At 35.3% G+C, this 16,343-nt stretch overlaps 1 protein-coding gene across 4 annotated transcripts in view; it reads left to right on the forward strand.

Annotated features, from left to right (window-relative positions):
• LRBA (LPS responsive beige-like anchor protein) overlaps positions 1-16,343 on the forward strand; it is a 391,064-nt gene that overhangs the window by 42,544 nt on the left and 332,177 nt on the right. For all 4 annotated transcript variants that reach the window (XM_072037390.1, XM_072037391.1, XM_072037392.1 and 1 more), the window contains exons 8-18: positions 302-421; positions 719-865; positions 1,637-1,834; positions 2,765-2,898; positions 4,181-4,289; positions 4,400-4,552; positions 6,498-6,666; positions 7,987-8,066; positions 9,384-9,446; positions 11,188-11,285; positions 15,840-15,932. In XM_072037390.1, the coding sequence (XP_071893491.1) occupies positions 302-421; positions 719-865; positions 1,637-1,834; positions 2,765-2,898; positions 4,181-4,289; positions 4,400-4,552; positions 6,498-6,666; positions 7,987-8,066; positions 9,384-9,446; positions 11,188-11,285; positions 15,840-15,932 (1,364 nt within the window). The remainder of the gene's footprint in view (positions 1-301; positions 422-718; positions 866-1,636; positions 1,835-2,764; positions 2,899-4,180; positions 4,290-4,399; positions 4,553-6,497; positions 6,667-7,986; positions 8,067-9,383; positions 9,447-11,187; positions 11,286-15,839; positions 15,933-16,343) is intronic.

Here is a 16,343-nt window from a genome sequence, read left to right on the forward strand (position 1 = left end):
CTTAGAACTTATTACACAGTGGTTTCAGTATAAATGTTTCTATGTTGTCATGATTTTTTTTTTGAGTTTTATGCCATAAATATCTTTTAAGCTTTTAATCTGTGTCTACTTTTTGTGGAAAAATAGGTTATCCTTTGATAGAGCTGTGCAGGAAAACTCACCAATGATGTGTTTTTGACTTAAAATAAAACTTTCAATCTTAATTTAATTCAAAGAAACTGTTGAATGTGTAGTGTGCTCCACTTGATTGAGCTACATTAAGTGTCTATAGAAGTTTATCAATTACTTTCTTGTTGTTCAGTGGTATATGGTTACTATTGTGCACATCTATAACCGCTGGAAGAATAGTGAACTTCGATGTTATGTGAATGGGGAGCTGGCATCCTACGGAGAAATAACATGGTTTGTCAACACCAGTGATGTAAGTAATCTCTGTTTACCAGTATCTGTAGTTGATCATTTTGATGGATTAAATAGTTGTCCTTTACCGCATTATTTCGTTCTTTAATTAAACCTCCCCTATTTTACACATTAAAAAAAAATAAATAAAATCAGTAGTAACTCTTTGGTAAAGGAGTAGATTCTGCTTATACATCTAAAAACTTATTATTTGTTTCTGCTAAGACCTCAAAAGATTTTTTTTAATATAAAAATGCTAACCTATATTATTTTCACAATTTACTTGTGTAGCTAAATTTAAACCGTATTTCCTTTTCAGACGTTTGACAAATGTTTCCTGGGCTCTTCAGAAACAGCAGATGCCAATCGAGTGTTCTGTGGACAAATGACGTCTGTTTACCTTTTCAGTGAGGCTCTCAATGCTGCTCAGATCTTCGCCATTTATCAGCTTGGTCTGGGATATAAGGTAGTGTGGAATTGACTGTCAAGCTCCCAAAGTTTAATTCTGTTAATGTTCCTTATGGTAGATTTTAAGAATGTTGTGACACTTCCATGTGCCTCTGAAAATATTCTTACCACTTGATCTTTTTATTAAATTGTTCTGTAAGCTCTCTCTGTAAGTTCTCACAAACTACAAGTATACATTAACCCAATTATTTAATTGGGTTCTTGTTTACATCTCAAAACTTCTGTGTTGGTGGTTGGGAGAGGGATAACAACACCTTCCTCTGGTTAGATTAACTTCCTTATTGAGGCTGAAAACTAGATCAAGTATTATGTATTTGTTTTAGGAAAGTAGATTTGTAGTTGATTTTGCTAGTCAGTTTTCCTTAATGTGTGAAGTTAGTGCTGAGGATTAGTTTTGTTGCAATGATTTATTATTTGTTTTGTCACAGCCCTGAGGGGTACTAATTGAAGACTTATTCCCCAACAGCTGTACAAACATACGCTGAAAAGATGGTTCCTATTCTGTCTGTTCCTCAATTATTAGTTCCTTCTGAGTGAACATTGTTGACTGTCATTCTGTTTCTTAGCTAATGTATTTCTTTTACATTATCTACCATTTCAGCAATGTCACTCCTCAGGGGTCAAAAAAGAAATCTTGCAGTTCTAATTCTGTAAAATTGATTAAGAAACAATATTTTCTGTTAATAATTGCATTCAAAACTGTATTTTCAATGTATATGATCTAATTTTTTTTTCCTTTTCTCTTCTTCAACCCTGCTTCTCATTCCAGGGAACATTTAAATTCAAGGCAGAAAGTGATCTCTTCCTTGATGAACATCACAAATTGTTGCTGTATGATGGCAAACTCTCCAGTGCTATTGCTTTTATGTACAATCCAAGGGCTACAGATGCACAGCTCTGTCTAGAGTCATCCCCTAAGGATAACCCTTCAATTTTTGTTCATTCACCACATGCACTCATGCTGCAGGTATATGAACATTTTCATAGATTTGGAGGATATAGATGATTTCTCTTTGAAAACCTGAAAATCGAATTTAACAGGGATTTGGATGAGATGGAGAGTAGCTGCTGATACATGTATTTTCTTTTTTTTTTCTCTGGGTCATCTCAGTTCTTTTCCTCTTGCAGTTCCTAACACAGCTGAGCACTTTACTACCTCAATTTCCAAAGCGATGTGGGTGGTGAGGAGTCAATATTAGTTAGTGCTGAAATTACCAAGCCTGTGTCAGGCCACGTGACTCTTCTCTGTGACCATTATCTGAATTACAACATCTGTGTTAACTGCAGTCAGGAAAATAACTCATCTTCTCTCATCTTCCCTCTATTTCATAATTCTATTTCAGTTTGTAATGTTGTATGTATAGTCAGATGGACCTTTACCACGCTGGTGTGTGGACATAGCATCTGCTTCTTGAATTAATATGGATGCACATCAGTTCTAAGAAAAGGTTTCTTACATGAAGGTTACAGCCTAAAAAATCTTAGTATTACTAAGAGACTGTGTTAACCTGTCAGAAACATTCTTCTTCCTAATTTGTCACACACTTTTGGTCCTCTGCAAATATTGCCTATCTCCAGCCCTTTGCCCTGTTGATATGATATTCTTTTCTTCCCTATGCTTTGAACGCATCATTCTTTTCATGTGCTAGAAGCATTTTCTAGAGTTTCTGTATTATTAAATGCTTGTTTTAGAGTTTGAAAGCTACCTCCTATGTATTCATCTGAGTATCTACAGTGCAGATTGTCTCTAAAGCCAGACTGGGCATTTAAGGTGGCTGTAGCTGTATGTCTTTTTTTGGCAATAGTACAGTTTTTATACTGAAGAAATTTTGAACTATTTCTAACAAACTTTTAAAGATGTCTCTTTGAGAAACTGTTATTATTTCTTTTTTGTCAGGATGTGAAAGCAGTCTTAACACATTCTATCCAAAGTGCCCTGCACTCTATTGGGGGAGTGCAGGTACTTTTCCCTCTCTTTGCACAATTGGACTACAGGCAATATTCATCAGACCACGTAGACACAACTGTTTGGTGAGTGTGTTGTAGTTACTGTGTTCTGTTCTTTGTTTCTTTTTTTATGTGTATGAAATTACCTCTTGCTCTAATAAGCAGCATTGTAGTTTAAATTCACTTGTGGAATAATTAGTTCTGTCTAAAAACAAAAAGATACTGTTGTTGTTCAGCGTATAGTGAAGTATGTTTATTTTGTACTGAATTTTCTTTGACAGTTCATACAATCAAAAGGCACTCATTTTCTACCTCACGTTTTGTTGTGTAACAGAATTATGGACAACTCTTTCTGAGCCTATTCTTGTCACAGAGAAAATCCATTGGGGAGGGCTTCTGGAGAAAGCCCTGAAAAGATGAAATTTTCAGTTATATTTTGTTGTTGCTTGGATTTTTTTTTTTTTTTGTCTTCAGACATTATGGAAAATGGATCTTCAAAGCAGAACAGAAGAATGAAAACGTATCTGTTTTCAGCTCACTTGTTAACACTCTTGAAATAGTATTTTGATATTTGAAGTAAAACCTAAAACAGTCTAGAGCTGTCATTTTTCTTTCCTCTACTACTCATTATTACTGCTGAGCTTTAGGAGTGTATAAATCTTTTGGCTTTTCCTCTGGTTTCAACACTGTTTCCACTCAGTCCAACTTCTGAACAGGCACAGAAACTGGTGTAGTTCCTCAGAGTAGTACTAAAGCAAAGGAATTGCTTTTTAGAATCATGGTTTATTTGTTCTGTTTCATTGCAATTGTAGTTTGATGGCTGTTGAAAGATAATCTACATCCATACTATTGTGAAGAGGGAGTGGTTACAATGTTCCTTCAGCCCATTTTGTACATTTCAAGACCTCTTCTGAGATGGCTCAGTCTTGTACATCTATGTGATGAGTCGAGGATTTGATCCAGATGCCAAGTAACCCATCAAGAAAGGGTTTTTCAGCTGGCTGGTGAAAATACTTGCTCATTGGGAAGCGAAGCAGTAGCAAGTGGAATAGCATTTGTCTCTGATCTTGCAGAATTCTGTAACTGAAACATGAAGCAGAGAGAACCACACACAATGTTGCTTTTCTGCAAGAACGTGTTTTTAGAAGAATTTTGCTATAATCTCAGAGTCCAAAATTTCAAGTTAGAAATGCATTAATTAATAGCAAGAAATTAGAGCTATCTAAATTTAATCTTTGGTTTTAGAAATTCTGATCTAAGCACTTATTTAATGTGTTACTTTTATTTCTGATCTTTGGAAGATTTAATTTGAAAATACCTTTTGTCTCATTGTGGTAACACTTATCTAAAATACTATATTTTTCAGTTCTACGTTATTGGCTTTTATCATGGAGTTATTGAAGAACTCCATTGCTATGCAAGAACAGATGCTTTCCTGTAAGGGCTTCCTTGTGATAGGATATAGTCTGGAAAAGGTAAAGCAATATTTTTTTTATGTCTCACATTAATGTTGTGGGTTTTGGGGGCAGAAATAATCTTCCTAGAGTGTTGCAGGGTTCTTTCTTAAGCAGGTTTTCTTTTACAGTCTTCCAAAGCCCATGTTACACGAGCTGTACTGGAGTTATGCCTTGCCTTTTCAAAATACCTGAGCAACTTACAAAATGGGGTGCCCTTGCTGAAACAGCTGTGCGATCATATTCTCCTTAATCCTGCAATATGGATTCATATCCCAGCACAGGTAAAATTGTTTATTCTTATGAATAAGGTACCTTTTGATATATCTATTTGGAAGTTTTGAGATTAAGGCTTGCCTGCCACTGTTAAAGATCCTGGCTCCCAGCAGAAATTACATAGAAACTGTTGCCAGGCTACTTTTCTGCATATAGTGGTCAAGTGTTGCAAACTCCCAAAACATTCAGGCAGTTTGGAAACCTGCAGCACTCAGCAGAGCACAGTGTGGTGACTTCTGGGGTTCCTGTCCCAGTCAGCATTCGAATGGATTAATAGGCAAACCCCAGCAATTTTTAAGAGAAACCATGATGGGTGTCTAATTTGAAGTCTTTGTTTAAATTGATGTTGTCCCTGAAGAGTTCTTCTGTTTTAGTGAATCTGTGCTCTTTGTGTGTGAACTGCTTGGATGGGAGCTTTTCAGTTAATTCTACTTTAAAAGTAGTTTCAAGTTTAAAAGTAAGTTTCAAATCTTTCTGGATATAGTGTATATACATGGGAATAACTAATGGAAAACCTTGTGTAGGTTATTGGTTTTTCAGGAAGAAATTGTAGGATTACTCATGGCTTGGAATTTACTATATTTAAGTCTATCTCTTTTTTTAAGATCTTTAAAAGGTGTATTTTGATGTAGTACAGCATTGTCAGTCCTTTATTCTTGGAGAGGACTTAAAGCCCTCACACTTTTTAAGGAATTTTGCTTTGTTTTTTAAACAGATCATTTCCAAGTTTTATGTTAATCCTCTGTCAAACTTCAAAAAAAACATGAAATGTGGTTATACAAAACAGTCATTCATTTCAGGTGCTGAACTATTATCAAGAATCAACACCGTGGCATAAATATTACAGATAGCTTACAAAAGAATTATTTCATCTCTGCAAATAATTGTACTGGACATTTCATTTGTCTTTTCTTTTTTTATGTTGCTCTACAAAATATAACATTTTATTAGTATCTTGAAATTTCTGGTAGCTAAGTGTTCTGGTAGCTATTGTTGTTCTAACTGCAGACATATGAAACAATTGGTGAGTTCATCAGTGAAGGAGGATAGGAGCGTACATATTTTCTTTCAACATGTGAGCCAGCAACATGCCTATAAGGCCAAGGTAGCCAACAAGATCCTGGGCTTCATTAGGCGGAGTGTACCCAGCAGGTTGAGGGAAGTAGTCTTGCCCCTCTACTCAACATTTGTATGACACATCTGGGCTGCTACATCCAGTTCTGAGCTCTCCCCAGTATAAGGGAGACATAAACTTGTTGGAGCGGGGCCAGCAGCAGGCAGAGGAGATTAAGGGACTGGAGCATCTGACACATGAGGAGAGGCTGAGAGAGCCGAGACTATTCAACCTGGATAAAAGAAGGCTCAGGCAGGATCATCTTGTTGTGCCTAAATACTTAATGGGGGAGGGAAGACAAATATAGATTCTTTGTGGAAGCCATTGAAAAGGAGGAGAGGCAATGGGCACAAATTTCAAGACAAGAAATTCAATGTAAACGTAAGAAACAACTTTCTTACTCTGAGAATGAGAAAACTGGAGCAAGTTGCTCAGAGAGGTTGTGGAGTGTCCATCTCTGAACGTTTTCAAACCCAGCTGGGCACAGGCCTGAGCAGTTTGGTATAGTTGACCCTATTCTGATCAGGGAGTTTGGATGATCTCCAGAGGTGCCTTCCAACCTCACCTATCTGTGATTGTGTGAATGTTGGGCTTTCATGTTCTTTTGAGTGTGCACCACCTTTAAAAAAACAAACAACAACAAAACGCACAACAATCTATAGTTTTAGAAATAAAATCATTTTTTTCAACATTTAGTAAGGGCTTTCAGAGTTTTTGTGACTATTCTGAGAAATTCTATTCCTTTAAGAAATTTTAATATATGAAATTTAAGAATGCAGTTGCTTGATATGTTCTTATTTTCTTTCAATGATTTTGAATCTCCTAACTGGGTGTTGTAGGTTCAGCTGATCCTGTATACTTATTTATCTACGGAGTTCATTGGCACTGTTAACATCTATGGTGCAATCCGGAGGGTTGGGACCGTTCTTTTGGTCATGCATACCCTAAAGTATTATTACTGGGTAGTGAATCCTCAGGATCGCAGTGGTATAACTCCCAAGGGCGTAGGTATGTATTAATTTCTACTCTCACAAGCTAATGTGTGTTTTAAGCAGTGCTGTATGCAATGTATAGAGAAGAACTATAAGTGTTTCAGATACTTTAATGGAATGGGTTTGCTGGAACAGTTCAAGCAGAGTCCATAGGATATTCTTGAAAAAGGTCTTTTTAAGAAACCAGTGAAAACATTTGAGGAAAATAATTTACTCTGTAATCAAAGACCCACATGAAATAATTCTTGATGGAAGTGATTGCAGAAATGGTAGGGTTTTAAAAGGGTAGACTTGCGCCTGGTTGCAAAGAATATTTTGTAGTATTTAGCATCCTGTAAGTAGCAAAGCTAAATTATTTGCGTATTTTTTTAGTGAAAATATGAATTTACTTAATTATTTTTTGAACTGATTTATTGAGCCTAAGGAAAGTATATATGTAGGGTAATCTTATTTAAATTAATAGCTGATTTTCAGTAGGCTGGTCTCTATTGAAAATAACCGTTCTTAAACCAAATACTCCTGTGTGCTTATCCTGTATAGGATACATATGCTTGTCTAATCACTTGCATTTGCTACTTGATTTGCTTTTCTCTGATGAATAAGATAAAAAATGTGAACCTATGAGGAAATGTAAAAACTACTCCTAGAAATTTACTTGCAACTGTTCACTTGCTTTTGGTATGAAAGCTTTTACTTGGCTTTGACATTTGGTTGCACCTGTTGTTTTAACCCTGCCTCTCTTGGGAACTTCTCAGTGTTTTGAGTATTCAAAATGTTTTAGTGGAGGTCTGCTCTGCACAGAAATGGCAGAAGCAAGTCCTCTTGACTTGAAATCTACAAATTAAGTCTTTGGCTTTCAAGGTAATCTTCAGATATGGCATTGTAGGATTGATTTTTATTGTGTGTGTAGCCTGTGTGTAATAAAGGCATGTAGCTCTTCCTTTCAGCTTCAGTAGAAGAACTTTTAAAAACAATTTTAAACTGCAAAAATCATCTGGGAATTGTGCCGAAGTTCTCATATCAATCTTTTCCTTTGCATGAAGTTGGTTCATAGGTCCTGCAATCAAATGATCAAATTCTGAAAAGAATGTAGAGGAGTGTAGAAAACCATATTTAATAAAAGTTTATTAGAACCTCACTAGTCAGGGATTTTACTAATAAATAGTAATAGAATGTATTACTGCTATTTTGTAGTTAAAAGGGAAAGAAAAATAACTGCCTAGCACTGTCTTCTTCACACAGTGAGTGCCTTTTATGTTCTGTATGTTAAAATGTATGCTATGCTATTAACCGCTATTAATTTGCATTCCATGTATCTACTTTTCTTTCTTTGTAGATGGGCCACGGCCTACTCAAAAAGAAATTTTATCTTTGCGAGCATTCTTGTTGATGTTTGTTAAACAGCTAGTGATGAAGGTAGGATATCCAAATCTACTTTCATAAGGAAATCCACTTCAATATAATATTTTTGCTAAGCCTGTTGAGTTTTGTAAACAAACAAGTAAATAGATATACTATATAAGGTGCATCTTTTGTTGTGGCTCTTGCCACAGACAGCACTGCTGGAAAATGCATTTTTCTCCTGTTTAAGCTGTTTTAATCAAAAGTAGAGCTGTTACATTGTTACCTTAGAAAAAAGAAAATGCCACATTTTCTGAAGTGCTTAAAGACTAAAGAGCAGTATTTGACATAATATTCTGTGGGCCAGTTGGACAGAGGAGGGGATGAGAGAGAGACTACCAATACATTTTACAACCATTTGTTACACAGTAGAGGAATACAGAAATTCAGCAGCTCTACTGTGTATAGAGTTGTTTTAACCCTTTCCTATTGTAAGTTTTGATTTCTCTCTTCTTCCTTCCCTCCTGTATGCTATGTCTTCTGTGTTTGAATCTAGCTCCCTTTCCTTTCTTCCTCTGTGTTGCTAATGGACCCTGTGCTGCTATCCAGAGCCCCAGCAACTGGAGGAGTTATATTTATTTTTTTGTCAGAGATTTATAGCTTGGACAGTTTAGGATGGAATTCCACAAAGATAGTAAAAGATGTCCATGATAAAATGCTGATTTTTCTGCAAATTTTCTATTTGTACACAATGGTGCAAAATCTTTTGGGGAATTCTGAGACTGACTTTAAAAAATGAAAGCCCTAGGAAAGAAAAAAATCTGCTCTTGATGCTGTTATTAGAAACTTTTTGTTTTTATTTTCACCAAAAAACCCTCAAGGCATATTCCTGATGTTAAATCATTTATGGCTTTTAATTCCTGTGAAATTGAAAGCAACTGAAGTTAGGATTCCATAGTAGAAAGTCAGATGCAAAGTTGGCTATAAGCCTAGCTAACAGGTTTATAATTAAACATCCAGGTCTACTATGAATCCTCTTTGCAACCTTAATTTAATTATTTTACTAATGAAAAGCACTCAGTTCCTATTCTATGTATCAATTAACATGCATTGTTATGCTACTCTAGCAATTTCTTGTACTATGTTACTATCCAGCCTATTTTTAGGCCTGTATTGGAGTTGTCTTAATGCACTTCTTCTAACCTTCAGTGGGTCCTTTCTGTGCAGATGAAAAGCTATCTTCTATGTATGAAACTATTATAGAACCAAATGAAAGCGAATTTGCCTTGTGATACTTGCATTGTATAATAAAAATGGCTTGTAATTATGCTCTTTTGGGAATAATTCTTTTGTACTTCAAAGATGATGCTTAAAACTTGATTATTTTTAAAGGACTATGGAATAAAAGAAGAAGAATTGCAGGCAATCCTCAATTATCTACTCACTATCCATGAGGTAATTTTTTAATGTTTGTTTTTCTGTGCAATACTTTGCAGTTTGTGATCACAAAAGTATCTGTATTTCCAAGTATTACCTTCTTTATGCCACAAGATGGCTCTGTAGAGGAAGTAGCAAATACTATTGTAGTGTGCTGAACTGCCAATATTCTTGCAGTGATTTAAGCACTATGTTCAATGTTAAATTGAAGTTCATTAAGCCAGTAAGTCAGAATGGTTTCCTATGTTGTTCTGAAAACCGATTTGCCAAGCAGAAAAACAGATGGTGAGACTGACTTAAAAAAAAAAAAAAAAAAAGACAAAATGTTGTTTTATGCTGCCTAAGTAATATTTTTTGTTATGTTTTTCATTCCTTTTTATTTTGCTTCTTAAATAAAGCAATAAAATTGAAAACATGCATTAAAAAATAAAGATGTATGTTAATGGCATCTACAAGAAGCATATAAACTTAATTGGGAGAAAATGTTGGTTACCACTGATACATCTGCATCTTCATATTTTAGCACCAGGAAAAGGCACTTTATGCCAGATGCAACATCAAAGACAAGGGAAATGGGGACATAAATCTAACTGATCTCATCTCTGTAAGGGTGCTTGAAATGGGTAAAATAAGGAATTAATTGAACTTCAAGCAGTACAGATTTTCTTTTTCTTTTCTGTTTACACCTATATTTTTCTTTTATTCTCTGTGCTTGTTACTGGTCCATACGCTTGGCAGTATCATGGTGAAGCAACTTAAGTCATTCTACTTCATATGGAGATGTAAAAAATAAGACTGTTGGTAACATGTAAGAGTAAACCAGAATAGCAAAAGCTTTATGTGGCCTTCAGGTGAGAAGGTTATAATTTTAACTTTTAAAGTTTGCATGGTCAAGTCTACAACGCTGAATCCTAAAGAATTAGGTATCTAGTGTATATTCGGAAAAAATCACCAATAAAAAAAGTAAAATTCAGCCTTATCATAGGGCTTATTCATCAGTGATAGCATATGTGATAAAAGCTAGTAGTACCTTTAGGTGAAAACAGTTCTTCAGAGGGATGTAAAATAGATTTTCTGATAGGGAAAGAATCAGAATACTTGTTCAAAAGTGGAAAACTCTGGCAGCGTTCCTTTTAATACCATGAAGAATGGGAAAAGAAAAAACAGTTGCATTTTGCTACTTCATAGGGTTATTTTTAGTTATAATTAACTTGGAACAAATTCATAAGCTGTAGTTTGAAGTGCTTTAGACTATTAGTGTGAAAACTTTATTGAACAGCTTGAATTACCCATTTTAAACATTGCCTGTGGCAAGCTGTGGTATTTTTTTTCCTAGGGTGGACATTTATTAGTAGAGATTTCGTGTTAAACACCACCCTCTGTCCCAGAAAACATGCAGCGTTTATTTCTAGCTCCTGTGCAGTAAAAGAGAGGGAAATGTGCATACAAACGAGTATGTGCGTGGAAGGAAATAACATAGTCTAATGGTCCATTCCCTGTCAAAGGCTTACTTCCCAGACACAGATGTGTCACTTTTCACTCTATAAAAGAAAGTATTTTTTTCATAATATTTTCTCCTGGTTACGTGCACTTGCCTTCCAGGTCTATAGCTCTTTTGATCCTGGCCTAATTGTTTTGGTCCTTGGTTTACTATTAACTCTCCAGATAATTTTGAATTATTTTGTAGTGATACTTTTAACCAAAACAATGCCCTAGCATAGATGCATTTTAATTCAAATGTATAACTTTTATTCAACAGGATGACAATCTAATGGATGTCTTGCAGTTGCTTGTTGCTCTGATGTCAGAGCATCCAAGTTCTATGATCCCTGCTTTTGATCAGAGGAATGGATTACAGTAAGTTGAATTTTGTAAGTGGGAAAGGAAATAGTATTTTGACCATACTGTTGCTTGCTAGAATTCCCATGAAATCTGAAAGGTCCTCATCAGTGCATGTGTTCCAGTCTCAGACTCCTCCTCTTGGGAGATTTTTGCATCCAGGTGTTCTTTTGACAAGAGGTGATGTTGGACTTATCATCAATGAGGCCTTTGTAAAAATGTTTCCAAGCTGCTGGTCGTGCTTAAACAGGTAGTGATCAATTTGAGTTAGTCCATACATAGAAGTTAAGTCTTCATCTACAAGCATTTAGTCTTTTGCCTCCCATTCTTGCATACGTTTTTGGAATGGGAAGGTTTGACAAAAAATGTTTCAGGTTTCTTCTTATCTTTTGTTAGCTTTTTTAAAAAATGCATTACCAGATTTTAGCAGAAGAAACCTTTAATTTGTTTAAATTGTCACTTTGTTGTGGACTGTTCACAATCTGTGTTCCCAACAAAACAAAAGATACTGCTTAACACTACTGTGATATAAAAGTAGGGAAAGTAGCAAATTCTACCAACAGTAAAAGCACAGGAAAAGATCTGCTAGAAAAAGGCTCTTGTGACGCTGATTTTCTATTGTAGTTCTTAGAGAGTCATCACATTATTGAACTTCTCTAATTTAAAATGAATCTGCCTGGACATGGCAGGGAAAAGATTGGAACAGGCAAGCAAATAGAAGAACAATTCCTAGAAGAGTATGTAGAATAGTAATTCTCTTGATATGTAAAGGCAGAGTCTCATTTCATACATTTTGTTGCACCTATTGGTTAACCCCCATTTATACATACATTTTTTTCAGTTGCCCTTTCTCAAGAGACAACATTGAGGCACGTTCATAATTGTTTTCTTCCTTCTTAGTGCTAGGCTGTGTTTTTTTTTTACCGATTTTCTTCAGCTTTGACTTCATTTGTATGGTAATGTATTATGCTATGGGAAACTAATAAAAACTCTAAATAATAAAGTATTTGAATGTCATGTTGGGTCTCCAATGTAATATGTTTGTTTTTATTTAACAACTGGCAGTAGACATTTTCTTTTTTATTAACTAGTATATGGGCAAGTCAGTATGAATAGTGAGTCCACTGTGAGAAACCATTTTGCTCTCCTGTCTCGTTTGTTACATGCCTTGCTCTGGTATCGTCTCCAGTCACTTAATGGGTTGCTTGTATGCTTAGTGATATACCTGCTCTTTGCAATTTTTTATTAGTTAAAAATTTAAAATGAACCTATCTGAATAAATACTTGTACAAAAATATATTTTTAATTTAATTGGGTAACCCTCATACTGTTAAGAAAAGCAGGGAAATGGGTTATGTCCACTGGATGAACAGGGTATATTTGGCATGCTCAGTGGTTTGGTTCTGTAGTTGATGTGCTTGCAGCTTCCTTCACGATAAATTATCTGTTGTAAATTACTTTTTTTAATCACTCTTGAGATTTCATTTAAGTTCTAATATAGAACTAGATTTTTTTGTCTTAGTTGTCTTAGGTTGTCCTGGATTTATTTACCTGTTCCTGTCTTTAGCTATGTAAAAGTAAAGTAATATATAAGTAGTGGTGAATGCTCACTTACATATAGATAAGGTCTGTATATTCTGGATAAGTCCTTTGAACTGTTTATGACTGGCTGAACTAAAATGCAGTGTTGTAACACGGAATATTTTTTGGAAAGGCTCTAGAATCACGGAGATCTTTTTTATAATAAAGCTTTGCAAATTTCCTCAAGAATCTATTCAGGAAAATATACATGTAAAGGTCCAATAAGGCACTGTGCCTTCTAATCCAATATAATTGCTATGGAACATTAGGACATTATTATTATTATTATTATTATTATTTTGTAGAGAGAGCTTAGTAGTCCTTGTTGTAATTAAACCAAATTTGGCAGATTCAAAGCCCAATATCATAGGCTATAGCTGCATCAAAACCAATCTTCATGGTGGTGAGAACTGTACTGTCTGAAAAAGAAATGAAAAAAGTAGATGTAACTGATAACAACATGAGAACTAGAACTAAAGCTGTTTATGGGAGTTTACGAGGATCAAGAAAACATTGCATTTGTTATTTTTCACAGTGATAGAAGATCAATATTAGAACCTTTCACTATCTCAATAAATGTGTTTTATTAAAAGATCAAGTTTTAATTAATAAAAACAACTGTTTTTTATTTATGAACATAGTAAGACGTTAGTAGCACTTAAACATGGATCAATACATAGTAAGCATACACTGCAAATTATTATTTAAAAGTTAAGGTAAATACTAGTCTGATTTCTTTTAATTCAGGAAGTAGAAGATGTACATGATGAGATCTGTGCAATATTACAGATTGAATTAGTGATGTCAAATATAGTTAAGGTTTCTGGACTTTCCACTGTAAGATGGCATTTCTAGTTGTTGTTAATTTATCTAACTTTCATCTGTTGTGTGGATATTCTCCTTGCTGTGTTGACTAAACCTGTTTTGTTCCTTGCAAAAAATATTTTAGAACTGTTCGGATAGCTAAGTTTAGTACTTTGCTACAAATGCACCTCACTGTCTGAAAGCTGCTTAGTGGAGAATTGTTAGCTGGTATAGAGCAGGAGTTTGGCACTACAGGTGTGGTGAGAGTCTCTTAAGTAGACCATGGTCAGCAGGATGGGGAAGAGAACCATAAGAGCACATCTGAGAAAAATCTGTGGGTTGAGATGAAGACAGTTCAATAAGTAGAGGAAAAGAGGGGAAAATGAATGGTGTGAAGGCAGTCACTTGCCACTTCCTGGAACTAGTTTGATGCCCAGCCAGTGTCTGAGCAATGACTACCTGGGAAAGATTCCCCCCAGTTTTATTGCTGAGCATAATGTACATGTGTCATGGAATATCTCTAGTCAATTTGGGTCAGCTGTCCCAGCTGTATACTTCGTACTTCTACCTCAGCCTACTTCTGGGATGGGCAGAGAAGGTCTGCATGCTGTGCAAGCAGTGCTCAGCAATAGTTAAAATACTGGTGTCTTATCAACACTTTTGATCACAAATCAAAAATGCAGCACTGTGCAGGTTGTTCTGAATAAAATTAACTCCATCCCAGGCAAACCCAGTATAGACTCACACTGACGTACTTTTCCATGAAAACTTCTCCCAGTTGTTGAAGCAGTAAGCTGCTGAAATCTGCTGCTTATGGCTCTTGCAGTGTGAGCTGGAGATGCACTTCTTTGAAAGTAGGGTGGCAGTCAGTTCACTCCAGTCCTTGTGGTGCTGAACATGAGAAATGAGAACAGGTTTGCACAGAAAGGTACAGAGTACAGGAGACAAAGGTCAATGTGGATAATATTGAAAGGACAGGTAGGAGGGAAAGAGATACAGGCTTTGCACACCAAGCGGAAAGGTTTGTTGTTGGTAAAGCATGTATTGCTGGAGGGTGTATTCCTTCATCAAAGGTCCCTGGTCAGGCAGTGCTCTATTGTCAGCAGAGATCTCTGGAGGCAATGGTTAAGTCTTTTAGAATCACCTGTAGCAGCTGGTCAATAAGGAAAAAAACTCCTACCAACTAGCTTAAGGTGTGGATGCCTACAGCAGCAGAATTGTGACAGTGAACTGTTCAGCTTTTTTTGAAAATACAGGTAACCTACATTGAAGACTACTTTTGAAAACTCCTTCTTGTGGTTACTAAATTAAGAACTCTGAAGTTAGAGACTTCTGAAATATGGACTGTTCAGGAATTTTAATTTGCCTACTCCCCTTTTCTACACTAAAAAAAATTTAATATAATTTAACCCACTTTTGATTCAATGAATAAGGTAAATTTCCTGAGAAGGAATGCTGCTTTAAAAACATAGAGATGAGAAGCTTTCTAGTAATCTGGGACAGTTGAATGGGCGAATGATCCTGACATAACTTAATGCTGCTTTGGAGAATGGGTTGCCAGGCAGATCATTTCCAGCGCATGTCCTTAGTTGTCGCTAATTATTGGTTTTTAACTTTTCTGTGGCTCCAACCTGAGAAACCTGATTTCTAGAAGAGAAGAGTATTTGCTAGTATAGCTGTGTTCAGCAAGAGCCTCCTTGTATAAAGAGGGTTGTATAAATGAATTCCTTTTCAAGGCCCTTACATATTTTGACTAGAATGCTAGCTTTGTTGTCTGGAAATGTTAGTGGTAGTAAAAAAACAAATAAATTCATTCATCACTGTACCTATACAGCCAGGTATACATTAAAAGAATTGCTTGTTTAGTTTTCTGGGTAAATATCAGATTAATAAAGCTTTGCATATAGGAATTGCAGTAGCCTTTTTACAGATCTCTATCTATCTATCTATCTCTATATATGCTTTAGATACTGATATTTGGGAGATGGTTAAATTTGACTATAAAGTTTGTGAATCTAATTATAAAATGTGAAATCAGAAACTATTGTGCAGTTGATTTTATTAATAGTCATCCTTTTAAAATAGCCTCAGAAAAACTCATTTGTGTTTTACTTCAGTTAATTTTCCAAGCCAAAAACTGCTGTATATTTCAAATATTTTAGGAAGCCTTATGTTTTCTCTGCTTAGGGTTGTCTACAAGCTTTTAGCATCAAAAAGTGAAGGCATCAGGGTGCAAGCTCTGAAAGTGATGGGATATTTCTTAAAGCATCTTGCTCCAAAGTAAGTACTGGTTTAAGTCTTTCAAAAAGAAAAAAGAGAAGAAGGGGAAAAACCACAAAACGCAGTCATCTTATGACACTTATATACCATATATATGTGATTTTATATGTACATGATTTTATATGTTTATATAAAAAGCTATGTTGGTGGTTAATAATTAAATACACTTCACCAAATAGCAGCTGCTATTATTTAAGTACTCTTCATTTTGTTTGTCATTAATCCATTTCTGACATGGTGGTATTACTAGTGTCTAGGTATTATCACTTCCTTATCAAGTTCATTTATTTCTTGCATTGTCTGCCTGCTTTTTAAAGTGTACTTTTTGTATAATACCAGTAAAATCAGTAGCAAAAATTAGACTGTTGAGATTGAAACCCATATTGCTTACTGAAAATTAGGTTTCAGATT

Source organism: Anas platyrhynchos, chromosome 4 (assembly GCF_047663525.1).
Source record: "Anas platyrhynchos isolate ZD024472 breed Pekin duck chromosome 4, IASCAAS_PekinDuck_T2T, whole genome shotgun sequence".
Taxonomy (NCBI): Eukaryota; Metazoa; Chordata; class Aves; order Anseriformes; family Anatidae; genus Anas; species Anas platyrhynchos.